The following is a 27,635-nucleotide window of genomic DNA, read 5'->3' as shown; positions in this document are numbered from 1 at the left end:
GGAAACTATATTTAGTGTGAATGAAAAAGCACCTAGATTGCCTTGAAGACAATTGAGAGGGGAATAGGCTACTACTTATCAGATAGCCTAGCACAGTCCATGCTTCAACATTGCAATGCCAGACTGGCAATGAAGCAAATAGAAGCAACCGTGATTTAGGTTATTGACCTTAAATGTTTGTAGATGGATTCTGAAAGTGATTTAGCCTAATTCTGACTCCAAAATATTTACCACTAGCCTCAAAATAAGTTCCCAAATTACATGTTTGTTCGATTTACATAGATTTGTTAACTAGGCCAACTTTGCTTTGTTATGAGAGTAAACATACCTGCAACCAAGTTCTGAAAACGCCGATTTTGACGGAAATGCATTGGCGAAGGTTAGCCAAAACTTTAGTAAACATGACGTTTGGCTGCAGCACCATAAACAAGAACTTCCGTGGGGAGTGACTCAGGCAGTGGCATTGGAGCGACACTTTGTATCAGTTTCTGTTACGGAGCATGTATCATACAGTATGTAATCACAATTTCTCAAATAATGATAACGATTTTTTTTGTGGCAAATTGTACTGGCCACAAGATGTCACTCTCGCACCGCCTAAAACCTACTTCAGCCAATCTGAACGTTCCACACGTTAAAATCTAATTAAGTTTGTGAGTTATTTCTCTCACCGTGGCAACTTCGACCAATCATCTGTGCAAACAATTTCAATAACATTTCCATTACCAGGAAAATATTCCAATCTGCTAAACCCATTAATACAGTGATATAGTTTACAAAATATATTGTTACGGAGGTGCTTCAGGATAGACGAAATAGACGAAAGAAGAAATTATGTTCACATCAGTGTGAGAGTCCTGTAGGCCCACTTATGGCTTTCTGAGAGGAAATTTGAGAAATCGGAGCCTGCGGCATGGCTATCAACACCCGTCCGCTTCTACTGTGGGGAGCTGTAGTTCTAGCCATAACACAGTCTGTGCATGAGTGCTCTGGGGCTGCAGGTTGTGTGTGTAAGCAGGGCAGCAGCTATCTGCATCGTGAATCGGATGTGGCAGGCTCTCCCTGTGCTGGGACAGTTTGTGGTAACCAGGCACATTCCTGAATCTTGGAGCTGGGAAGGAAGGCTTCTCACCGGGCTTTTCATATCACATGAATCCCATAGCGATATACTTTCCCTGTCCTTCTTTCCTGACTTTCTCATTCTCTCCATTTCTGGTTTGTTTCCATCTCCTATTCTTACCCCATTCCCTCTCTCTCATATGCATATCAAGTAAACCTATTGTCCACACCAAAAACAATAAAACAGGGCATTGCCTTTTCACATGGATATATCGAAGGAATCAAAAGCTTCACACTCAATGCTGTTTCTGGTCTCCTCATTCTTTCTAAAACAAAAGACTCTGCATGTCACATTACAAAAGATTTAACAGACTGTGTTTTAGGTACATGCAGACTTCTCTCAGGGGAAATGAGGTAATCTCACCACAGCTCATGTGGGAGCCCCGTAGTCTTCATGAGAATGTGGATTGGTCACACAATTGTAGGCTAAGTCTCCCATCACGTTCCATGCTGGGAATTGTCACGGCACTTAGCTAATATTCCCCCTGGGTCTTGCTCTGGAGCAAGGAGGCTCTCACTGGTAGACACAGAGAAGCTATTCTTTGTGTCCATCTCACACTAGGCAAGGGGGAGCGGGGCCAGGGGGAGATGGTATCAGGTTCTCTGCTGCCCAGTGCTATGGGACTGCAGGGAGACTGGCATGGTCTCTTCTCCTCCATGCCCGCTGTAGGAAGCCTGTTTGTGGTAATTACCTATGTTCAGCAGTGCCACAACCCCTGTTGAGGTCATCGTGGACAAGTTGAGATACAGTAATTTGAGAGATATGTTAATCATGTGCAACTGGCTGTAAGTACACACATGAATACCAACACAGACACACTCACAGACACATATAAAACCCAATGAATATACGCTGACACAAAACAAAAACAGAACGGCATTCATCTTTCTGAAACCCACCCTCCATCTGATCAGGTTTGGTACAGAGGGTTGGGGTCAAGGTTGTCTCGTTTGGCACAGTAATAAGTTCTTCATACCATCATCCAGTATACCAGTGATTTGTTCCCTTGTCACTATTGACTATGTGGTCATTTATCTGACCTCGGTGGAGGTGCTATGACCGCCATGTGTGACTGAGGGGCGGACATTAATTCATGGCACGCTGGGATATTGGGGTGGTGGTGGGGAAGGGATCTCATGTCTCACTGCATGTTGTTGGTTAGGGCCAGCTAATTCAATCCCCACGTCTTGCCCAATAAGTACTGAAACGGTTTCCACGACTGCACATTCCAAAGAGGTTTAGACAGACCAATATGTCTCTATTGCCAATATACTTTAGATTATCTGCTTTATTGTACCTAATAACTGATATGATTGACTTTTAAAGAGTTGCAGAGGATGACGTGTGTGTGTCCGTGTGTGAGAGAAAAACAGTATAAGATGTGTGTGTGAGAGAGATGGATAAGTGTGTGTAGTGTATAGGAAAAAGAAATAAAGGGATTGTCATGGTTGACAGAGGTGTAGAGTTCAAGGCCACACACATTTCTTGCATAGCAATATAGATATCTTTCTTGTTTCCTGTGCGTTTATGACCATGCACCAGAGCCTAGAGTTAAAGGGAGGGACCCAACCACTAAAGTAATCCAGTCTTCCCTTGAGTATATAACCAGTTGTTCTTAAACAACAACACATTTGTCCAATCAGATAATAAAGAATGTGATGCACAAATTTGTTTTCCCACAATATGCTGAGAGAGAAGCACAATGGTTGCCACAGAGAACCGAAAAAGTGTGACATCTTTACTGTTCCTTATGATCTCACAATCCGCCCCCACAGTATAAGGACAGGATCATGGAGAGAGGTTCTTACCGCTTGGGAGAAGGACCAGGAACGGATGTGTGGTTGGCTGTATCTGGAGAAAGAGACGAACCAATTAGATCCCAGACAAATGACACTTGCTCAAAAATAAACCAATGGCAGGGTCACCAAGGCGTCTAAATTGTAATTGTAATTGTGTTAGTGTGATAATATTCACTGTCCACAGATAAAACCCTTTACAAGTCACAACAATGTTGCTTGTAACCCCCTTTATTGACCCCCTGCATTACAAAGGGAATAACCACTGAGGTTTTGAGGTAAATGAGGTAAAGCAAAACTTCCCAGACACATATTTAGTGCATCCTGAACTTACACACAGGCTCTCATTATATTATCTATGTTTCATTTTAGTCCACTTTGTAATTTGGCTCAAACAAAACCAACGTTGTGGATACTTTTGGAGGACAGACATTCTTCCTGTGCTCTGTCGAGACACTGATGATTGGGCAAACAGCCACAATGCTGTGGTGCTGAGCTTCACAGCAAAGCCTGCCTGACTCGAAATACATTAGATTTACGTCAGAAAACGTCTGGCCTCACCCTGCAATTTCAGAGTACAAAGTCATCTGGAGTTTGTTTTTCCCCTTCTGACTGATTCCTTAAATTCTACATTCCTCGTCAATACATCCATGCAGTTCACTGAACCCTTTAAATGTTGCTTTATGTTATCAGAGGAGATAGGATGGTTACATTTATGGCAGTCCTGTGTCTACCCATTAAAATGACTAAAATGTAAATGTAATATTTCTCATGAGGCACTTATTAACCTCTTAAAGCTGCAACATTAAAAAATCAATTCAAATATGAGAAACAGCACCCCTAATTCTTGTCTGAACTTCTCTTTCCTCTAGCTCATGTTTGATTGAGAGTGGTTTCACCAAATAAGCCAGGGAGGAAGGGCCGCCTCGCCAAAAGAGAATTGCTGGAACAGGATTGCAGGAACATATTTGGCTGGAAAGTAGTGGGCCGCTCCAAAATTAGAAATTGACATTAGCAACACAGACAGCTCAGTTCCAAACAACTCTCAGAGGGCCTCATTAGCTTACCTAATATGTTTATAAGGGAAACTTTTCTTTTTTTTTCAACAATCTTACCTACCTTTAACCGTTTTTAGATGATAAAATGCGAAGAAGCTGAATTGATATGATACATCTAAATCTTGCTGTTGTGAATCAATGTAATTTTAAGTGCTTGCATTCAGGTTTTGTTTGTAGCAGTCAGAGGCTTTTGCCCGTACAGCAGATGTCATTCTTGTTCAAGAGTGTGACAAATAGGCAGAGATAGCGACAGGAGTAGAGGGGGGGGGTCTTAAAATAGATGGATGGGGGTGGCGTTTAGTCATCAATCAACGCGTTAATGAGGGGACTCACCCCCCCACCCCCCCCCGGGTTGGTAAGAAAGCAAAGACCCCACCGGAAGGATGGGGGCGATCGCCGTTTCCTCTGACATCACCACCACAATGGCGAGGAGGGGGATGGGTTGGTCCTATTTATAGAGATTTATGAGGGAAGAGGGGCATCATGATTTGAAGACCGACATTGCTTTAATGTTGTTTTAACCAGTTTTGGTGAGAGTGATTAAAGTACAGGGTTTATGACTGGGTTAGTGACACTTAAATTCGACCCAATGCAAAAGTAAGGTTGGGTTTGTTATTTCTATTCATTCATTCATTCATTTGAAGAATGCTATGCTTGTGGATGGCATGCTATTAGATGTCAGGTGTATGGTTTAGCATGATGCTTCCAAGTCACCTGTCTGTTTGTTATCTTGCATTTGACACTGTGACAAAGAGGATCATTTCTGACTGCATACTTTCCCTGGTAATAAAGACCAGGCCAGCAGACCTCTGCCCAGAACTGTTTGAACAGCCAGATCCTTCAGTGTTCTTGAAACATCTCACTTAAACCCATAGATCAAACTTGTTGAGTGCCATCTGTGGGAGATCTAACACACCTTAATTACTCTCAAATACTTTCAGGTAATTGATCTGTGTAATTGACCCAGGTCTGCAGGCCACCCACCTTACTAACCACCTTTAAAGAGATTCCTGCCTCACAGCTGTCTTTAATAAGGTGTTAGAGCCACGGGCATGTCCTTTCAATTAGCGCCATACACCAATGTAGATCTGAGGGGGGTTGGATGGGTATGGGGGAGAGCTTCACCATTCATTGTAAATATGATCTTCCTACAACCCATCTGATCCCTCAGATATGACCAGAACTGACTGTTTGTTTACGACCTCTCAAACCTCACACTCTCCAGACATTTCACTTAGTGTGGGTTGTTAGTGGTATGACTAGTGTTGTTTCCTGTTGGTTTTACAAGTGTAATACTGTAAGAACGATACACTTGTGATCATGGATCTTTTGCTGTACTTTCTGTGTATACACCATTTGTACATCTGCTGAATGTATGAAACTATGCAAATGCAGTGTGACATCATATAGCCGTATTTGGCCATACCCACCTGTTAATGATGTCACTGCTGGAGCGCCAGTTAGACACCTGAGATGGACACAGAGCGTGATGGGTTAACATATCCTCAATCCAGTATATCCTTTATCCAACACAGATGTCTATACTATATGGCTAACCATTGTCTATATGGCTCAAATCATCCAATTTTAGTTTTTAATTATGTTTTAACACTAGCAATATGCAGTGCATACCATAATGGGACAAGGTAACTATCATGTTTAGAGTGATCCGATGATGTTTAATATTAACCTGAACGCTTCAAAAAACAGTATCTTCTCATTTAGACATGGCTAAATTGCCATTCCCCAAAGCTTTAGGAAAAAGTTAAAAGCAGTAAATATCACTCGACACATTCAACATCATTCAGTCAAATGAAAGCAAATCATTCAGCACAGAACGTCTTTCTTTACATTTCAGCATGCAAGACCTGTGGCGTTATAGGGAACCGACAAGCGTGGGGGAAGGGTAAAGCAGAGCACAGGTTGTGTTTAGTTTAGGACCGCAGTGAGTGAGCACATGCAGATAAGTACAGACCACAGGCAACTATAGCAGGGTAGGCTAGGGCAGGGTTGAGGAGAGGAAGGGAGGGAAGGGAGATTAGAGAAGAGGCCCCAGTCAATTCATGCATGAACACAGAGAAAAAGAGCATTGGAGGGATAAAGTGAGCCAGATTGACGAGTTGTGGCTCTTCATTTTCATGTGGAAAAATTACTTTTGTCTTCTCAAAATGTCTTGAACGTCTAATAGTCTTTCAATAATCTTTTCCAACAAATATCTTTAAATCCCCCAAAAGAATTAAAAGACAGGATTGTATGTCAAGCAAAAGGATATCGCTACCGCATAATTATCTAAACCATACAGTTGCTTTCACTGAAAGTTCAGTGAGAAGTCTAGTTAGGGTGACAGTAGATTTACCTGCAGACAGAGAAAAGGTAACCTGAGCTGAGCTATCCAGTTTCACCATACACTTCAAAAACTAAAGTCAAGTTCACTCTGAAAGGGCAAAGCATATTCACCAACTGCCTGGAAACTGGAGTAATTCAGATATAATACATTTTTACACCAATGTGCTGCCTGTCTGGTTGAGATTACTATAATTTGTAAATCTATTAAATACCCCACATTCACAGGAATGCAAACCCTAAAACATATGTAAGACTATAATATTAAAGGAAAAATAAAGACATTACAAACAAGCACTGGATTCAACTGTACCTTTAATAAAATACTATTCAAATTACAAAAGGCATATAAAGGTACAACTGTATTTCTATTGACATTTCTCTTGACATGTGTTTTTGTATAATACTGTCAGTCTAACTCTTAGCTGTAACACCAGACAGATGCTAAATATAGCATCCTACGCTAACCATGTAGCTAACGGAGAAGCGACCTAGCCAGTAACTCTAAAGAGAGCTCTGACACATCCATGGTTCAAAGGGCTAATTAGTGTCAAACTGCTCTGTGTGCGCGTGTTCTGATCACAGAGCAGCCTGTCTGCAAGCTTGACAAACGAGGCAGTAGAAAGAAGCAGGGAAAGCAGAGTGCATAGATTTGCTGTGTACCCAAAGTATTGGGGACAAACCATGTCACCTCCCTTCTATACCTGGCAGTGCAGCATCAACCTGTCCCAGTGACAGTCCACAATAGTATAATGCATAGTTCAAGAGGCAACCTTTGGCAGTGTGCATTCAACTGACTAGTACAAAGGGCGTTACATAAGAAATCAACAGCTACAATCAAATAATGGTTGAATAAAACTTAAGGTGTTTTTTTCCTCTTTCATGATAATCTATTTGAAGCAAATGTAGCACAGCACTTGAAACAGAGCAATATTATATATATCTAAAAAAGGAAAAAAAAAACACTGGCTAGTGAAAATCAAAAAACAAGGAGCAGAGAGAACCTCAACAGTGACACGAAGGTATAAAAAAATGTACTAAATAAACCGTACAAGGCCTTCCGGCCCTAAACCTTAATCATTCCTCCTGTCTGTTCATAAAAATACAATTCCTTTTGGTAAAACTACCTCCAAAACACACATAACAAAAGCTCCCTACAAACTGAAAAGTCCTTCCTTAGTTTCTGTGAAACATTCCTGATTGACGGGGCAGGTTTGAGGTGGGATTGGCACCTTAGGGAGACTGAGGGCAACGTTAAGGGTCAATGTAACACGGTGAGTTCTAATGAAGCAGGTTTGGTTGAGGAGGTGTGGTAGTTGTAACAACAGGTAGGTAGGTAGGTGGGTGGGGGGGGGAGAGGTGTGAGAGAGAAGTGTGAGCCCACTGCAAAACAGCCAACAGTAAAAATAGGCACGGAGGGAGACATGAGACAGGATACAGGAAGCCCAAGGGCAGGAAGCGCATCATCAGTGAGTCAATAGCTTAAGCCGCGTGATCCAACTGACCAGTAGCGAGGGCTCGGCTGGCGGGCGTTTGGTAGCGGAGGCTACTGGGGTCTTTTTGCCGGGGGGGTCCTGGTAGGGGATGGTGGCGCTGTTGTGCAGGTCTGCGTTGGCCAGGTAGAGGCTGCCCCGGATGTGGTCCACACCCCTGACCAGCTGTCGTTCCCCGGCTGGCCTGTAGGGGTGCGCTGCTGACGATACCTCCTCGGCGATGGTTGGGATTCGCTCGTTGCTCAGGTATCTGTACAGGAGGTCTTCACCTGCAGAGCACACACACACACACTCAGGGAGCTAGTCAACATTATCTGTACCAGAGTTACAATGTGCCTGGACAAGTGGGCAACATTTGCACCATCTATCTGCACTACTTACTACTGTTCCTTACTTTAAACATGGCTTATTTCTCACTTTTATGTAAATATATTTATGTTCTTCCTTGAGTTAGTTACTTTTCATATTCCACTTAGTTACATTTTATATGTTATACTCATATCTTAAGCTGTTTGAAATGTTGCTACTTAGTTGATAAGAGTTAACTAAGCTGAAGACTTTGGCTTTGTTTTGACTGAGAATCAAGAGGTTGCAGGTTCTAATCCCCATCTGCAAGTTTCTCTGGATAAAAGTGTCTGATAAATGACGAATACATCAATTATTGTTCCATTATACAGTAGATGTTAGACATCAAAGAAACATCAAACATACAGGTAGCTTACATGTTCCTAACCTAGAATGACCTCCAGGATTCACTAAAGAATGGCTATAAAGCATAAAGGAAGACACATTTTCTCTATTGGTTAGGTTGACCATGGAGAGACAGAGGTCTGCATAGGCATCTGGGCCAATTAAAGAATTCTTCCACATCTCACTGCAGAGTTACTGGACCACCAGAAGAAACACATTGTTTGAGAACTCTGTGCATAGCTAGCTCTGCCTCTGAGCAGACCAAGGAGACCAACGTGTAAGACTAGAGACATTTTTTTTACAGTAGCTATGAACCAGGTGAGGAAAAGCAGTGACGTTATCAGATTTGACAGTCTCAAGGCAACATACCGAGCAGATCCTATGTTTCGGCAAATGTTTCTGGTCTCTTGCTAAATGTATGCATTGGATCATCTGATTCTATGCAATGACATTTCTGGTGGTTAAATTGTAATACTGCACGTGACCTACACAAGGGCGTAGGTTTGGTCTCAGCTTTGGTAGGGACACTGAACCCCCCCCCCCCCCCCCCCCCCCCCCAACCTCATCACTAACCTGCTCTACATCTGTAGCTTCAGAGTGCTGTTTTTCCTGCACAGTAATTCATCAATTTAATACAGACACTAACCATGCTTAGTTGACTGCTGACATTGGTCGAGATTACAGGGATAGCCATATTACTAGCCAAGGGATTATATAGGCCTACTTATTACCAGTTGATATCACTTAAGTTGCTAGCCTGCTGGTACTAGGCTAAACTAGCACGGCCCCATTATGTGGGTAGGTTAGCTTTATCCTTCTGGCTTCAACAAGGCCAGCTGCTGCTAACACACTGGTCGAAAGACTGCAGACGCTAGGGATAGATTTAATACAAGCAAAAGTGACATGCTACACTAACAACTTTCAAAACATGTTTCCATTGTAGAATGGGTGGCGATGTAAGCTAGCAGGTTTGCACTGTGTGGGTAGTTTTCCTACTAGCTAACTAACAACGACCTTGATAGCTACTTACTCTCTGGGTGGTGAAAAAACTTCTGATACATCTTTTCTTTTTGGGTGACATTTTCCTATCTACAAAGCACAAAAGGGTCAAAAATATCAATGCTGAGACCAAACGAAATACTAATATGAGGCTTTATTATTTCCTGGCGTATTTAGTAGTTTACAGTGTCACACTGCTGACAGCTCTCTTTCTGCAAGTCAAGATTCACCAAGTGTTTCTGACTGCCACTTCAGCCAATTAAATTACATCATCTTGTCTCGCAGGCTTGAGGGCGCATTGGATAACTTGAAAATGTATTTTTCACTTTTCTGGGCGACGAACAATAATACAAATGAGTTTTGCAAATATATTGTGCAAAATATTTTTTGGGAATCGATCCAAATTACAGCACAAAGGAGTTCGCTAAAATATTGGTGGGGACAATTTTGTCATCTTAAAATATTGGTGGGGACTAGTACCTAGCGTCCCCCCCTAAATCTACGCCCATGGACCTACACCTGTGTGTGTGTCTGTGTGTGTTTGAGGTACCTTTCCGTCCTTGTGCAAAGGGCCTGGCATAGGGATCCCCCACTCCGAGGCAGGTGTCCACGGGCATAGAGAGAGGACGTTGCTTCCCTAAAAAGCAAGAGCAGGATGAACCAACGCACATCCTTCCCCGATGAGGAAAATGTTCCCCCTCCATTCTGTGACTACTGAGATGGTACGGACCACGAGATTGGTTGTGCTCCCTCATCCTGGGTTGTACCACGTTGGCCTCGATAGGGTAAACCACAGCCAGCTTGTCGTGGTCTCTGACGGTGAAGCGCCTGCGACCCTCCAGGTCCAGGAAGGAGTTGGGTGACTCTGAACCCTTTGGTTTCTTACTGATGCTGATGTATGAAGTGGTCCTCCCCTCTCTGGAAGGAGGACACAGCCTTTTACACACAATATCACTTCAGTATGGGTGAAAAGAGAGAGAACAGAGGGTATAGTGAAAGACCATTGTTCCTGTATGTGCCAATCCACTCACTGTAACTGTAGGCAATTACCGCCTTCAGTTATTAATGTTGAGCTAGTATCAACAAATGAATTTGAGTTTGAATCGGCTCTCCTCTCTTCCAAAGAGAGAGGAAGAAAAACAGAGGGGGAGAGAGAGAGAGAAGCAGAGCTGAGTGGAGCGGAGCGAGGAGGCAGATAAAAGGCAGGCAGTTGCATAACGTCTGCGGCGTGAGTGAGAGGAGGACGGTGGAACAGAATGTGCTGTGGGGAGGTGTGTGTGTTTGTGTGTGCGCGGGCATATGATTTGTGTGTGTGTGTGGGGGGGGGGGTTAACATCCAAGGGGCAGGCGAGCCATTAGAGGGACGGCTGAAACACACTCATTATCCCCCAGAACCTCAAGACCAGGGCCCAGTAATGTGGGTGAGCACCACTGAGCAGCTCACTGTAACCGCAGGTTCTAGCTGCCCTCTCACCTGGTCAACTACACAACTACTCACACATACTTCACAAACACCAGGTTCTCAGGTACGCCCTCGGGCTGCCTTGATATTACAATCGAACTTTGACAGAAACGGGGCATCAAGGATGCTGTATGTTAGCATGAATGCCATTTTGGATCATTGAAAGTGTTGGGTACTCTGTTCCTATGGCTACAACTACTCACCGTGGGGTGTAGGGCACTGAGGGAGGAGGAGGGATGTACAGGTCCAAGATGGCAGGCTTCTCCTTCTTGGTTGAACTGTTAGCTGAGCTGGCGGGAGACTGTGTTTTGGTCAGGGACGAGGTATTCTGGGAAAGACAAGACGAGTTTGTTTCTAACATGTCTTTCAGTGTCTACATCTGGTTATAGTACTTGCTTCAAAATTTATTTACGATTCTAAACATATAACAGACTTGTTGGAAAGGATACATGAGGCTCCCTACATATGTAAAGTAACCTCATGCCTATGTGATTTTGATTTTTTTGATCTCATAAAATCCAGAATAATCCATCCTCCTTCCTTCCCTTTTGCACCAGTTCCTATTTACCACAGAATTCGCAACAGAGTTCCTGAATCCTAAATAAACTAAAAGATATGGGATCAAAGTAAAGAGATAAGAAAACCTTGCAATTCTATATATTCAAACTCCCCAGTAACTGGGAAAACAACGGTGTAGAACAGTCTACAAATCTTTCCTGTATGAATCACCTGTGTGTGATCATTGTTCACCAACCTGGAGCCCATCTTATCAAAACCTGAGATGGAACACTTTGATTCCTGACACCTTGTTCAAACAAGGCCGAGCCGGACGAGTTCAGATTGGCTCTCTCCTTTATGACGAGAGATGCTTTGTTCTGCGGCGAAACCCACTCTGATCTGCTATCGTCTCATCTGGCCTTCCCAGGGTATAAACAGCCTCTGGAGGCATGACGAGGCGATGCCAGAGCCCATAGTTGAGACGGTTAGGGTTACAGCAGCCTCATTGTTCCTCCATTGAATCCCAGTCACCCAGCTAGGCCTCAGGTGCAAGTCAGTGGATAAGAACTATGCCAGGGCTAATTTGTCCACACTGGAATGAGAGCTGAACATGATCAGACATTACATAACTTTATTAACATAGGATTTGTCTGGCCCCTTTGGAGACTTGATTTTATTCTCCTTTTATACAACCCAGACACATATTTTGACCTTCTCAAAAAGCAGGTGCACCCAAATTGCTGGGGAACTATTGTTGGAGATGAAAACCTTGCGGGCAAGAGCAAATCAACACACCTGGCCCTATGGGGATCCCCATCCAGACAATTAGATGGTGATCTGCATATCTCATATATTCACTTCTGTATCAGACACTCATATCCTGTCCCTCCCAGTCAAGAAGATTCCATCTCTGTAGACTCATCCAGTACTGTCTCTGACTGCCACCACACACACACCGTGACACCCTGGATGGAGTGACATCATCAGTTGTTTACTCTTCCTAGTTTGTAGAGAACAAGTCGACTTTGTCTTGCCAGGCAGAACACACAGGGTGGTTCTCCAGCCAACACTTGTCTGTGCTTGTTGTGAACTCAGAGCCAACTCCCTCTGAAGGGTTTGTTTGACAGTTGGTGTAGTTATATGAACTCGATGAACAATAACTCTGAGTTAGGACGGCTGATCATGAGATGATGGGGGTTGGAGGTGTGTGTTTGTGCGTGTGTGCGTGAGGGTTTACCTGTGCTACGGGGGGCTTCCAGCGCATGTTTTTGAGCGGGGCCGGGGTGAAGCCCGTGGTGCCTGTGGGTCTCTTCTTCAGGAGCAGCACCACACCTTTAGGGTCCTCCCTCAGTTTACACACCAGGTTCTTCAGCTGCCAGCCCACCTGGGAACCACACAGGAACACAACTCTTTGACAATGTCGTCCAAGCGGGACAACCAGTAAGTGTGATTTGAAGCGGTCACTTGATTCCCGACCGAAGGGTGGTGCTCACCACTGTTTGCTGATTGACCTGGATCACCTCGTCACCGGCGTGGATCTTCCGCGTCATATCAGCTGGAGACTGGGAAAGAGACAAGGAGAAGACAGAGGCAATTAACTACCACTGAACTACATAAAGGCATCATATTTAGAGCGTGCGCATGCTTACGCAATTTAAACTCTTCACGAGTTTAGTTGTAAAACGTTCTTATTAAGCCAACTATTCAAACCATACACAATATATATCTAGACAGATTCTTACAAACACAACGCCCTCTCTAAGAATGGGTGGTTGAATTGGGCGTGCAAACTATCAAACGAGTGAGTCACGATTTCATGATGAATCCAGGAGCACGGTCCACGATTAACGAATGGAGGCGTGAGAATCCTCAAACTGTGGCAGCGATTGTGCCGTTGGCCATTAGTCACCCTGCCTGAGTGGGAGGTTCAACGGTGTGGCAGAAGTCTACTGGGATTCTCCAGACACACTTCTGAACGGTACATTTGGAGTCTAGATGTATGATGATGAATGCCTGATTTAGTGTTCTACAATTGCTTTGAGCATGGGAGGCTAGGATCAGAACTACCCCATTAATGATTTGTGAAGACGCCAACATGGACCGAACTGAAAAGAACTTGACTGAAATTCCTCCAGGTTGCTTCTAGGTGCCAATCAGGGTTGACTTCACTAATGGATCCTTTCAGTCTTAACTTGAGAGAGAGAAAAAAGAAGCCAACTTACATGTTCTGTTGTCCCTGTGATGACGTGTAGACCATCATATGTAGACTTGATGTACATACCCTAAAGGAATTTGATTTAACATTTGAAAAGAAAACCATTAAACTCTCAATTAACAAGCCAGATCATTTTAAGACAAACCAAAAGGCTTTGAACTTGTGATGTTATAAAGTTGTAACATCGGATTTAAGACTCCCAGCATTCCTCACCAGTCCCTCCCCAGGTTTAATGTTAGAGAGCTGGACTTCATCCAGACACGCTGATTGGCTCATCAGAGGGTCAGAGGTTGTCCTCACAGTCTGGTCACAGATGCTGTTCAAGACCTTGGACTGCAACGAGAAAAAAACAAGAAAGAAAGCCGTCAGCGACTCAGACAAAAGCTGACCGAACCACAAACGTGAAAACACAGTCCCACAACCCTCTGCCCACTTTTGACAACAGTGTGTGATTCCACAATAGCAAATGTCCAATCAGACCATGAATCTAGCCCTCGTCTTCTCAAGAAAGTGTTGTGTGGCAGTCTTCTGTGTGACAGAGGAGGGGTCACATCAGTCTTATACCCCATCTGCGGTCACTCACACTGAGGTGATTATTCCCATGTCCCAGGGGTAGGACCAGCATGGGTATGAAGGGTCAGGGAGTCATTAGAGTGCCATTAGCTAGCTCTTTAGCTTTGGAACCTCTGGGCACCCCTGACCCATAGACACACGCACACACGCACACACACCATTAAGGACAACCTAAACAATTTGTCATAATTAATGGGGGCATTTTTGGTGACGTTTTGATGAAGAAAAGGCCTTTTCTTCTCGGATAAAAGTAACAAGCGGCGCACTTGAATGTCGCTCGCCACTCCTACTGATGCTTCCACGCAGACATTAAACAACCTTGCATTAGAGCAAATTCAGTGTTCTATTCAATTTGAGCATATTAGGCGTGACTCACACTTAAGGCCAACATTAAAAACCAAGAGGGGGGAGCGAGGGGGAGAGACGGAACAGAGGCACAGAGAGAAAGAGACATTCAGATAGAGAGAGACAGAAAGAGAGAGAGACAGAAAGAGAGAAACAGCCAGACAGAAAGACACACATACAAAGGAGAGGCCCCTGCTAATCAGTCTGTCACTGGCCGCGGTGGACAGAGTGCACCGAGTACAAACTGAGCCAGACAGGAAGTGCAGTGTCACTACTAGAAGTCTGGAAAGTGTCAGCAACAGGAAACACTGATGGATAGTGAGGGGGGTAAGGCGGGAGGGGCTCAACTAGAAGTCTGGGGGATCCTTCTGAGAGCCTTCACTTCAAACCCAGAGTCGGTGCTGAAAGCATGTCACCTAATCTCCATGTAAAAGACGGTCGATTGACCCTAAACGTCCACGGTGACCTTTCTCTTGAAGTCTCTGGGAACTCGTACTGTAAGGAGAAAAGAGATATACTCACAACTTCCAGAATCTTCTCCTCCATGTCGTAAACGGTGCAGTCCTGTGACAAAGAGGACAGCATTGTTAGATACTGTACATGCACATTCTGAACAGTAAACATCAACAGTCTGAAAGGGGCTCTTCTTCCTCTTAGGAAAGTAATCAAACTAAGTATAGGGGGCCCGGTAAATATGTAAGCAGATATGTAATCAAATACGTAAATCAGAAATCCGTATACAGCAGAGGAGGGAGATGGAAGGCCACCACAAATAAACATCTTTTAGAGTCAGATGACATCTCTGTCTGTTATGTTTATAAACTCAGTGGAGAGTGTAATTGCAGTACAGCTTAGCGTGGGGTTTACAGTAAACCATAGAGAAGTTTATAGACAGGCGCCTTGCATCTAGACTTACAGTACTCACATTTAGGACCTCCATACAGACAAGCACACAGAGACCTAAACACAGCATTCTTGCTTCCTCAAAGCAATGTCTTTGTGAGACTTCAAAAGATGCCAGTCAATACACATAAGTGACCTAGTATGTGAAGGGCGTCTAATAGTATGCAAGTGGGAAGTTGCAACAGTTGCTGTCGTCAAGGGAAAGACACAAAGGCAGAAGAACCAGGAGGGGACAGCCATCAATGCTTTGTCAGGAGAGAGAACTGCCCCTGCTCCTCCCTCCGCATCTCCCTGAGTCCACCCAGACCACAGCTGAGGTACCAGGCCTGTCTGACTGCTGGGAGGACTGGTGTGCATCTGTGTGTGGTGTGTGATAGTGGAGGTGGGTTTGGTGTTGAGTTGACACCTGGTTATGATGAGCGGGTTCGGGCTACTGTTGTTGTGAGGTCCTCCTGACTGGCCTCTACACTGGGTCTGGCCAGAAAGCAGCGTTCTTTTGTCACAGGTGTAATGTCTCCTTCTGTGACAAAGACTGCATCTAGAGGTTATCTGACTAAAAACACCTTTAGTCACTTAAGTCATTGCTACAGTTGTGCTCTATGTTAAGGTGAAAGAAGATTGTAATTTGTAGCCCCCGTGGTAAATGTGTTGCGCATAGACATATCTACAAAGCTGGCTCAGTTGCTCTTGACAAATACATTTGTGCACATCATGTATGGAGGCTGGCCAAGCATTTCCATATTCCCCTAGCTTGCACATTCCGGGCGTGGGGGTGGGGGGGATCTATGTGCAAGTTAATTTGCCTGGTTTGCTTTTTGTTGTGTTTGAACCAACCAGATTTGCTAGTCTGTCTAGTGAAGCCACAGAAGCTAGCTTAACTACGAGCAGTGTGCTACTCATACTTATACCAAATCCGTCAGGCCAAAACATACACTGAGGCCCATCTAATAAGAGGGAAAGACCAGCAGTGGTCTCAGTTTACATTTTTGGGGACCAGAACACATTGTTTTCCCCTTAGTTAGAGTTACTTAAGTTACTTTCCAAAAACGGCCAAGGACGTGTGGCGGTTTTGGAAGGAATCTGGCAAGACCGTCTCAAACACACCAGTAAACATTTGACAAATAACATGTCTATGTTTGGATGACTGCATTGCTGCTCACGCCAAAAAGAGCTATGCTATAAAAGACACTTTGTAAAAAAGACACTTTGTAAAAGTGAACACATTACAAAAACATGGACTAAACAAAGAAAAACATAAAAGGAGCTATAGGCTGCAGGTTCCAAGTTCCAACTCTGAACCTCAGCTCCAGACTTCATCACATGCAATGACTTGTTCTTCTCACATACAGCCCGTCCTCACATAATCAGACTATAATGTCTTTCAGAGATAATCCCTTCACGATCTGTCGGAGCCATCGAAATTAATCCCAGAACTCCATCAGCGGCAGACCCCAGGCCATCCTAACAGAAGCCAGATACGAAATAAAAAAAAACTAAGACCAGCGTGTGAGAGAGAGTTTCCAGCATATAGACTGATCCCTCATGACACAGCCTTGCATGCGTCCACACTGGGGCAGGGATCAGATGACTCCCTGGTCGGCCTGTGCTCTCCTTTGATCTGACACCAAAGAGGATTTGTCTCGCCGTGCGATGAAGTGGAAAAACGTAGCGCTGGCACAACATCCCGACGCTCAGCTGTTGAGGCAGCGGCCACCAGAGAGGGACAACCACCAGGAGCTCAAAGGCACATATCAAAAGCACATGTGAGGACCTAGCCTACGGTGGAGGAAGTCCCATCAGATAGTTCCCAAAGAAACGTTATATCTTCCATCTTCGGATATCTTCATCCAATCACACAAGGCGTGAGCTGCGTCTTGTTTGACCGCCGTTACTCTTCATACTCACTGTGACCCCTCACCTCCTGGGTCGGCCGTAAAGGCAGCTTGTCCACTGTTTTATTGCTGTGTTCTATTGTGTTCATTCAGCCGGGGAACATAAATTGTCCAGGGCTGAAAAGGCACCGTTCCTGGCTGAAGTTCATGAACAGGCCCTGCCCAACCTCCCCCACAGTAAAACTAATCAGTGTGTCACTCCCTGCAGATCAGCCCTGCCATCTATCAGTGTGTTGCAGGATGTGGAATGGGGCAGAGGAGAGGCTGTTCCAGCGGGCTGCTGGGCGTGCTAGCCTCTTAGTCCAGACCCTGACTGCTTGGTTTCACGTGTGATGCCGCGTTCAAAAGCCTTCACTCTGGGTGACCCTCCGGACCAGTAGAGTGAGAAGCGTATTCTCTAGTACAAGACAAGACAGGACTAGAGGATGTTGTGTTTGCGTCCCAGGTCTAGGTGGGTCTTGATGGAGGGGGTGGATCACAAAACCAGACTCTCAACCCCACTACCCCATACCTAAATTCAAATGCCAGCGTGGGAACTGTCTCGCCCCCACCTCCCCTGGACACCAAGGTGAAGACCCCCTCACAGTAAATCAACCAGGCGCTGAAATCACAGACATGGGCAAGGCAATCTGCACTCTGGGAAAATAATTTATTTGACGCAATAGTCCTTTCAAAAATGGCACCTGCAGTCAACTACGTGATTTTCAGTACGGGTCTGTCGGGCGGGGGGGGCACAGGAGGATGAAGAGAACCACTATACCCTATAAAACTGGTTCTTTGTTACTCAAGCAAAAGTCTTTCACGCGGGCCTCTTTTTTTCCTTTTGCACCTGACATATTTATAACCAGAACAATAACCTTGAATTTGACCAATTTGGCATAAACCTGATGAAACCTTTCAGGGTGTCAAAGACAAATGCCCAATCAAACACGCGTTGACAATGGCGGGGTTTCATGCTGCAAGTATCTATTCCCCCTCTCATCTCCTACATAGTGGATTGTGAACAGGAAGTACACACAGACAGTGGGGTCTCCGGCAGGGAACATCTTGCAGGAGCAACCACAGGAACCACATGGGCTAAGCCAATAAGGCTGCCTGCGGAATGTTGGCAACCACTTTTTTTAAAGAGCGCCAGTTAAAAAGAAGAAAAAAACCACTGTAAATGTGAAGCCTACGATTTCCGTGAAACTGCCTCCCAGTTGGGGCTCTCCTCATTAGCTAACCCAAGGACCCAAATAACATGCTCCAAACAAACCATCCACAGGCTATAATGTGTTCAGACTGCTGGCTGCAGGCTTATGTCATGGTTGCCTCGCCACATTTCCCACAACCCCCCTCTCCGCCACTTAATCCTACATGTTTATGCCCTCGGGTCACTCTTCCCACAGTGGAAAAGAGTAGTGGATTGTGTGTGTGTGTGTGTGTGTGTGTGCTTGCGTGTTTTCAGGGATAGCTATACAAGTGCTGTTGAGCTGACAAGCGTGCTGACCTGTTGAACTGTGGTGGTGAGATCCAGGCAAAGCTGAATGATCTTGTTCTTGGTGGCAGTGAAGTCACTGATCCCTGTCAGGGGTGTCCTGCAACGAGAGAGAGAGACAGAGAGAAAGAGTCAGAGGGAGACAGACAGAAATAAACAGAGAACCAAAGGAAAAGCACAGAGACACGAGATAAACAGACAGAAGGACAGAGAAAGAGACATAAAAATGAAAATCAAGACAAACAGAGACCAAGACAGAGAAACAGAGACAGACATAAGGAACATTTACATGACCATTAGGATAACATCCCCAAAAAGCCTTTGATCATGTTGCTGTTTCTACAATACTAAATAAAGAACTTTCAACCCCCCAAAAAACTCCAGACATAAGTAATAAGCATTCCATCTGATATACAACATATTTGAGATAATCTATACCAAATTCTGAATGGGGCAGGAAAAGGCAAAACCTCCCGTTGGGACAACCAAGTGACATTGTATGGCCCACGGGAGACACTAACAGGCAGTCGCACAATAGGCCAGCTGAACCCTGCCCTGATAGCTGTCTCTAGGTGACAGTTTGTGGCCAGCCGCGATAGAACTCAGTGTCGCCAAAGCGGCGCCTCTCTCTGCTCTTTTACATCCCTATCCTCACAAACGTACACTTGTGAACTCTAACAGAGTTCTTTAATGCGCTCTAGACCGCTACACGGTACCCAAATATGTTGGTGGAACAGATCTTATTACACTTGATCTGAAAGTGAACCTCAGAAACAACATCAAAATCATTTCAACTGTGAAGCTTTGTGTGTTGACTTAATAAAATACTACATTTGGTTTGGATGTCACTGACAATCTGGAAGGAAGTGATCTTTGAAATGTACATTTGGGGAAGAAATCAGTGTAGTGCACAAAACTCAAGTGTAGTTTAGAATCTCAATGATTGATTTCTAAGACCTCATGTGGATATTCTCTGGACAGTACTCCACACTAAAGGAAACCAACGAGACTGTATCCAATATCATACATATGTCCATGAAGTGCTTCTACCATGCTCTCTGGAGAGGAGAAAGCTGTGCTTCAACTATAGTTCCTATGTCTGAGGAGAAACCAGGGCTAGTTGAATGTTACCCAAGCATTCTCTGATGGTCATGTAAGATTATTCAGAGCGGTAACAGTTCTTATGTGTAGGAAATGATCACATTTCTGAAACCCCTGCGCTGTACTCCATGGACTTGAATGAGTTTAGCAGATTATCTGAAGCTATGATATTTTTCCGTTGTCTTGCACCAAAATAATTTAAAGGGAAATGGAGTAGGATGGATGCGCAAACAACAAATTCGAATATCAGTGAAGTGAATTATTCTACGACTTCATTTCCCAGGATGCAGTGGACATACCTGTCCAGCCAGGCCAGCAGGCTCTTTGCAGCTCCAATGAGCTCCACCACAGAGGTGAGAAAGTTGTTGGGAGGCTTGCGCGAGGTGCTGCCATCATAAGAGGGGCTCTTGCGGCGCTCCGAGGTGGACATGTGCAGACCATTGGTGGCGGCTCTCATCCTCACCACCAGTGCCTTCAGGTTGTCACTCTCCACGCCATAGTTCTGGAAAGAGACAGAGAAAGAAGGTGAGAATGGCAGTGAACAAGGTTGAAATCTTTGTCAGTTGGGCCATATTTTCGGTTTGGTTCAGTCCCATTATTATTGTCCCACACACTGGTTCACATCCACCGTTCCACACAAAAGTAAAAAAGTAAACATTTACACCAAACAATTGTTGGTTTGTATCATTACAAAAGGAACTGTAAGTCAATGCCAAGGATAAGAGCAAAAACGGGTTCTTAAAAAAAAAAAAAAAAAAAAAAAAAAGAGTTGTTGGCCCGAATTCCCTGGAAATACATGTTGCTTCCTGCAGAGTTAATGGCTGTTATCAATCTGTGATATGCGCTGACACACATGATTTAAGATGGTCTGTCTGAGCACCTAAGGGGGTGAAATCCCCACATCTTTCACCCTCCTCCATCATCCAATGTTGGCCCGACCCAGGGGAGGTGTGCCCGTCCCATCACCTGATCAGCCAAGGCAAAGTTTGCATTCCTGGCCCCTGCTCCTTCCTCCTGGCACATTCCTCTTGTCTACAGGCCCTTGACAGGCAGAGCTTAGCTCCTGTCTTCAAGACTCACCATGGGTGTGTGATCATGAGCCATGCTGTGCTGTAATAACTGTTAAGATCTGGGGGATGTGAGAGGGGGTTTGAGAGGGACATGGACTGGTCATACACCGACCGTAAAGGAATCACTTTTGAGGGAATTCTGAGGTGAATGTTTGTTCTGTGCCAGTGGATCTCATGTGTATGAGCTAGTGGCCGCCGAGAGAGAAACCATTAACCATAGATCAATGAAGAGCCCAGATCAGTTGTCAGCTCTACAGATCACAGTCTGTACCGGCAAAATATCTAGACTGATCCTCATAGCCAAAGGACTATCTTTATCATCCCTCCTGGTGTCTTGTTCTTAAACAACTCAAACAATGTTCTGCTTCCGAAGACACGCATTCCAAATATGCCTTTGGTTTCATCTCGTCACTAAACAGAACCACATAGCTTGGATTCTGAGGCATGGCAGCCTTACATGTACCTCAGCGATGGGTTACGGCATTTCTTTATGGTTGCATTCCTTTAGGTAGACACAGAGCCATGCAAAGCCTGTCCTGTCAAAACACTGGCTGACTGTAAGTCAAATGATTGCTTTATCACCTAAGGGACTGCAGAATACATCTCTATGCAAGTATTAAGAACATAACTGGCTTATGTCCGTCAGAATGAGGATGGGGGGGGGGGGGAGGTAACTTTTCTCTGGTCAACTTCATACACCGTAATACTCCTGTCAAGAGGCCCAGCTTCTAGACCATGACATCAACTGCCCCATCTGGTTAGTGTCTCACATAATTTAAGGAAAAACTTGAAGTCTTTGGGTCAAAAAGAGAGAGACGGGAGGGGGGGGGGCTTAATTTTAGTCGTTAATTCAAGCGACTCCGCTTATAAATATCTCGGAAAGAATGTGTTTGGGGCCTTGTGCCAATACAGGGGGACTGGAGTGGGTCAGAGACATGAGGAGGGGTGTGGAGAAGAGAAAGTAAAGGAGAGAGAAAAAGGAGAGAGACCAAAAGAGAGAGCAGGGGTAGCCTAGACTGTCATCTTGGCAGCTTCACACTGCCCTCCCCGACGTGCTAACCGCTAAAGCGCTGTGCGAGGAGCAGAAAATAGGCTGTGCCTAGCTGGCCAGCCAGCCAGCTACACCTTTCAGAGGACACCTGCAAGTCCTCACTGGCTAGCGTCATTCAGCTGCCTGTACATTATGTCAGCCTAAAGTTGTCCCTGAGGAGCAAGGGTATGCAGTAGGCTTATGGACGAGTTCATAGCTCATTGTAAATCCACCCTCTTCTCTCAATCTCCGTTGATAAATCAAACATCTTGATGCATCATAGGAAGTCCTTATGGGACACTTCTAACACAGTCTCTTCCAAGAGAGAAGATGTGGGAGATTTTACATTTACATTTACATTTAGCAGACGCTCTTATCCAGAGCGACTTACAGTAGGTACAGGGACATTCCCCCGAGGCAAGTAGGGTGAAGTGCCTTGCCCAAGGACACAACATCATTTGACTCGGCCGGGAATCGAACTGGCAACCTTCGGATTACTAGCCCGACTCCCTCACCGCTCAGCCACCTGACTCCACTAGATAGAGAACACGACTGCTCCAGACATTCATCTTCAAAGGGACCCACAACAATTTTGTAGAAGCCAAAGAAAAACAGTTGACACTAAGCTTAAAAGAACTAATTAAGATCCAACAGCTCTCCTGGCTTTGTCATTAGTGGTGGGCTAATCTCACACATACACACACACACTTTAAAGGCCTGCACAGATGTCCAACACCTTTGTCTCACAGACTAGAAACCAGACCAGGAGTGGCCTGAATCTGTTTGAAATATAACTCACTTCATGTTAACTCCATTTGAAATCAAATTCTCATCATTTCACACACTTTTTATTGGTTCTCTAAGCTAGGTTCAAGATGGCTTGGATGTAGCTGTTCTGAATAGAACTTTCTAGGGCGTCACAAAATGGATAACTGTCCAGGATATCTGGATTTGCAGGGGTTGAGTGGTATGAACACCTGAAACTGACAGAGGAAAAGCTTTAACACCATGAGGTCACCTGCCCTGTCTGGTTAGTGTACCACAACATCTAAGGAAAAAAAGAGAGAGGAGGGGGGATTAATTAATGAACACGGGTTTAAGGGATCAAATCTTAAGAGTCCTATTCCAGATTTCCAGATGGGCCGGACAGAGACGAGAGGTAATCAAACACTGTTGATAAGCTTCGAGTCTGGTGTATTACACCTGGAGGACAGATCCATTGTTGGAAAACATACACAAAACACGTGAACTCGGGTCACTTTAATAATATTTACTCCATTTGGCTTTGGGACAGTGGGGGATCTGTTAGTGGGCCGCTAAGGTGAAGGAAAGAAAACACAGATGTGTCAGATTTCTGGATGGACTCTGCAGAAGTCGTTTCTGTTCAGGGAGTCCCAGCATGATTCATTGAAGCGTTCTCCCATTGACTCAAGTGGGCAGTTTGCACCGTTAGCTTTCACCTGGCGGGGAATTGGGAATGCAAGCATCTACTGGAGTCGTTCGACAAGAGGAAAGGAGACAAATGATGATAACCCAGCACACGGTTCTACTCCACCATTAAACAACTGTGCTACTTGTTTAAACAACTGCTACAGTATGTAAGCCACACCACAAAGCTTTGTAATTCAGCACGTTTGAAGACGTTAAATCTCCATGCTCATTCTGCATCTGCACACTGCAAATATGTTCTCAGGCTGACGTCAAGGTCAAGTTATTGGGTGTCTCCTGCCTCACCAGGCGTGTATAGACGCCCTTAGCAGCAAGGAGGATATCCTGTCAGAGCCCCCTGAGAGGGGTCTGAGAGGGGTCTGAGAAGGGTCACACTGCCCAGAATGCAGTTCTGAGAGGAACTGCTTGACCTCTGTGTGCACAGAGAGAGGTTGGGGCAGCTTAGTAGGTTGTGAGTGTGAGAGGAAGAGCTTGGGTGTGTGGGGGGGGGTCTGGGGTTAGTCGGTTGTGTGTCACCTTCAAAAGCTGTGACCGTTAAAACTAATTGAAACGAGGGGGTCTGGTTTCCTCCCGTGGGTGCTGTTGTGTGTGTCTGTGTGTATGAGTGTGTGTCTGTGTGTACGAGTGTGTGTTTGTGTGTAACAGAGGCCCTCTCCTGTTAATAAGGAAAGCCCTAAATGGCCAAACTCATTTACCCAGGGTTCTTCAGTCAGAGGTGTGAGGTTCATTTCCCTTGCCCCTGACGCCAGGGCATTCCTTGCACAGGGTCAGGGGAAACGAGGACATTGGTGCTTCTAAACACCTTTGAAAATTCTGTCCAGATAAATTACATAAGGCTCACATGTGCCCACGAGCACACACACACACATCTGACTGGAGCAAGGCCTTGCGCTGGGAAAAGGATTTATTAAAAGACAACACAAGCTGGGAGGTGCACATGGGCAAATTGATGAAGCCCATCGTGAGGAAACAATCTGAGTCTTCGCTAGATCCAGAAGGTTTGGAGAACGGGGGGCACGGCTAGAAATCTGGGCCCAATTACCGTGACCATAAAAAAGGAGGATGTTGGACCCCATAGGATGTATGGTATGGTACATAAGGTATGACACGTAGATCTATCAAAGCATTCGCGGTGCCCGTGTCCTCCCCTTACAAGTGTTTCCATGTGTCATAGCATGTGTGTGTTTCTAATGGTCAGGCAAAGCAGCCTCAGGGCAATATCTGCAAGCTGGTATCTGCTAACAGCGCCTCATCTTCACAGAGATACTAGGAAACTAGCTCATGATGCTCATATCATGCACTGTGTGACTCCTCTAGGAATGTGGACTGTGTGTGTGTTTGTGTTCAGTAGGGGTCACTGAGTAGGGGCAGTGAGGCTTTAAACTGTTCAGCTGCAGGACAGAGAAGGAGAGTCAGAGGAAAAGAGGGAGAGAGCAAGAGAGAGATACCTCTCAGGTATTGTATTTGCAGCCCAACCATGTGCAAGGCCTGACAACTGTGTTTAACCGCAGACCAACATCTGAACTCCACTACCCACAAAACCACTGCGGCGTTCCCAAGCTCTTAGGCGGTGGTCCATTGCCTGCCCAATTACATCAGTTTGTCTGCATGAGCTGGTTGGTTGATTACTTCTAGAGATATAAGCTGACTGCTCCTCACCAGAACAAATTCCATTTGGCATGCAAAGGAGAAACTTTGTTTAAGTTTGAAATGAGAAGGGTACTTGTGAACTTGAAAAGCATCTCAGATTGTAAAAAAAAAAAACTCAACCATTTAAAGGCGCATGAGGATCCGAGTAAAAAGTGCTGACAGTGATCAAACCCACAACCGCAATCTGGTATTTTATGACACAGGAAGTGATAAAACTCCAAACCTATCCCATCTGGACTCCAAACCTGGTCCTGTTTCAGTTGCTGCCTGGTAGGGTTCCTGTTGGTCTCACTCTCTCTTTCATTTCTGTCTTCCCTCCATCACAGTGCTCCTTTCTTTCCCTCAACCCTGTATTTCTCTTTCCTCCGTTTCGAAATCCTCTTTCTTTCCCAGCCGACTCTTTCATTCTCAAACCCCCCACCTCTCCCCAGCTCTGTTTACCACTCCCTGTTTCCTTTATTCTCTCTCTCTCTTTCACAGCTCTGTTCTGAGCCTGACCCGTAGACAGTAGTGTTGATCCTACAGTAAAGCCCCAGCTCCATCTTCTAAGATGGACAGCCTGTGACCTGGTCAGGTCCCTGCTTAGCTTGAGAGCCGTATGGGGCCTTCCCATGAGCCACTGGGGCGCAATGGAGGGCTGACGCAGGGACTACTGTAGGAATGTATGCTGACCTGACAACTGTGTGTGTGTGTGTGTGTATGTATACTCGTATCAGCTGGAGTTTATTTGAGGTAGCTAGAAAAAGAGAGAACAATTTAAGGGAGAGGTATACATAGTAAAAAGAGAAGTTTCATTCATCTACACAACCCCCCTTCTCTCTCCATCCGCTACACATCCTGTCTAACAGGTCGAGCTTATTGTCTTCTCACTCTCCACCAAGCTCCCAACAGTTTGACCTCCTTTTATCTCTGATCTTGCCTCTGGTTCACCCCTAGCTAGCTTCTTGCTAATGTTCCAGAGCTGTGCTTTCTCCATATTGCATTTGTGTGTGTGTGTGTGTGCTGGGATTTCTCTTGTGCGTTGGGTATTCTATTTGTTTTGGGTATTCTGTTTGTGTTCCACACCCCACTGGTCTCTGTGGGAAGTGATGGGCCTTGTTCTGCATCAGCGGTTCAGTTGGCTGGCAGACCAGTCACTGCAGTCTGGGGCTTTTTCAAACTCGCTGTCTCTACGGGGGAAAGAGGAAGGGATGGCGACAGAGAAATAGGAAGAAAGAAAAGAAGAGAGGGAAACGGGGGGGGGGGGGGGGGGGGTACTGACTAAAGATACAGCAACACAGAACAAGAGAAGAATGAAAGTGAGCGAATGAGAAAGGGATTGAAAGAGAGAGCGAGCGAAAGAGAACAGAGAAGAAAGAGATGACAGAGACCCAGACAGGTAAGCTGGGCCGGGGTGTAGGGTCTCTGGTCACTGACCAGGGCACACAGCAGGTCCACAGCCTCCAGCACCAGCTCCTGGTGCCCGATGCGGGCCACGCCCAGCTCCTCCAGGTCCTGGTGGGAGATCTTGAGCAGCTGCTCACCACTGATCTTCTCCTTCTCAAAGTTAGGAACATACTGCTGCAGGCTGTCGTCCAGACCTGGGGAGGGGGGAGATGGGGTAAACGTTAGACTAACCTGCAGAAAAATAAACACACACATTGTATGGCAACACCTTTTAGTATTTAGTGAAGAACATACAAATAAACTGCCGTTTGGGTCCCTTACGTTCATTTGCTTAACAGACTGGGAAGCAAGTTTCCTAGTAATACCCTGTATGTGACCCCTCCCCATCTGTGTGTACACAACCCAACAGAGAGGTGTGGAGCGGACAGGTGTGGCAGATAGAGCCCAGATAAACACACATAGATAAACACACCATAATCAGAGAACTGTTAAACCCTCTGTTTAAGTCCGTTGGCCCAGTGAAACAACAGATAGCTCACTGCTCACTTGGCCTCTCATTATAGTAATGTGTGTGTGTGTGAGTGTATATATAATGTCCCTTTGCTGCTATTTATGTCTGCAATGTGCTGGATGATCTTAAGTATGACAATTCCACCCTGCCCACTCAACTGACATGTGTTTCAGACAATACTACGGCGCACATCCTCGTACAAAAGCAATCCGTTCCATCCATTGGTCCAGTGTAATGTTGCTGGTAGTCATAGAGTGTCTCTTGACAGGAGTATGGGACTACTTGTTTTTCACCAGTCACACATGTTGTGCGAGTACAGCTTTAATGATTCTACGCATTCTTTACAGAGGCATGGAGCACTTGTCAATAATAGGGCCGCACAGCGCAATACAAAGACTTTTTGTTCAGAAACACACAGTACTCTCTAAACTGCAACAGCAATGAAGGGCACACACACACACACACACTGCCCCCAGTCGTGGGGCCTGCGAGCCATGTTGTGAAAACAGAGTGAAGAAGGAGTCTGTGTGTATGTGTGCGGGGGACACGGCGGGCTGGCGGTGTGGGGAGTGAG

At 45.3% G+C, this 27,635-nt stretch overlaps 1 protein-coding gene across 2 annotated transcripts in view; it reads right to left on the bottom strand.

Annotated features, from left to right (window-relative positions):
* The window catches only part of LOC136948921 (connector enhancer of kinase suppressor of ras 3-like), a 45,992-nt gene that overhangs the window by 6,142 nt on the left and 12,215 nt on the right, over positions 1-27,635 (bottom strand). Inside the window, exons 2-15 of one of the 2 annotated variants that reach the window (XM_067243069.1) lie at positions 26,581-26,744; positions 20,265-20,467; positions 18,877-18,964; positions 15,115-15,156; positions 13,888-14,007; positions 13,682-13,741; positions 12,953-13,021; positions 12,697-12,843; positions 11,165-11,289; positions 10,230-10,417; positions 10,050-10,136; positions 7,823-8,079; positions 5,405-5,442; positions 2,929-2,971 (exon numbers count right to left, since the gene is read on the bottom strand). In XM_067243069.1, coding sequence (XP_067099170.1) covers positions 2,929-2,971; positions 5,405-5,442; positions 7,823-8,079; positions 10,050-10,136; positions 10,230-10,417; positions 11,165-11,289; positions 12,697-12,843; positions 12,953-13,021; positions 13,682-13,741; positions 13,888-14,007; positions 15,115-15,156; positions 18,877-18,964; positions 20,265-20,467; positions 26,581-26,744 — 1,631 coding nt within the window. Of the gene's footprint in view, positions 1-2,928; positions 2,972-5,404; positions 5,443-6,614; positions 8,080-10,049; positions 10,137-10,229; positions 10,418-11,164; positions 11,290-12,696; positions 12,844-12,952; positions 13,022-13,681; positions 13,742-13,887; positions 14,008-15,114; positions 15,157-18,876; positions 18,965-20,264; positions 20,468-26,580; positions 26,745-27,635 lie in introns of those variants that run through there. The other variant, XM_067243070.1, reaches the window with a different exon arrangement.

This window comes from Osmerus mordax, chromosome 9 (genome assembly GCF_038355195.1).
Source record: "Osmerus mordax isolate fOsmMor3 chromosome 9, fOsmMor3.pri, whole genome shotgun sequence".
Lineage (NCBI taxonomy): Eukaryota > Metazoa > Chordata > Actinopteri > Osmeriformes > Osmeridae > Osmerus > Osmerus mordax.
This window is presented reverse-complemented; position numbering and strand designations above follow the sequence as displayed.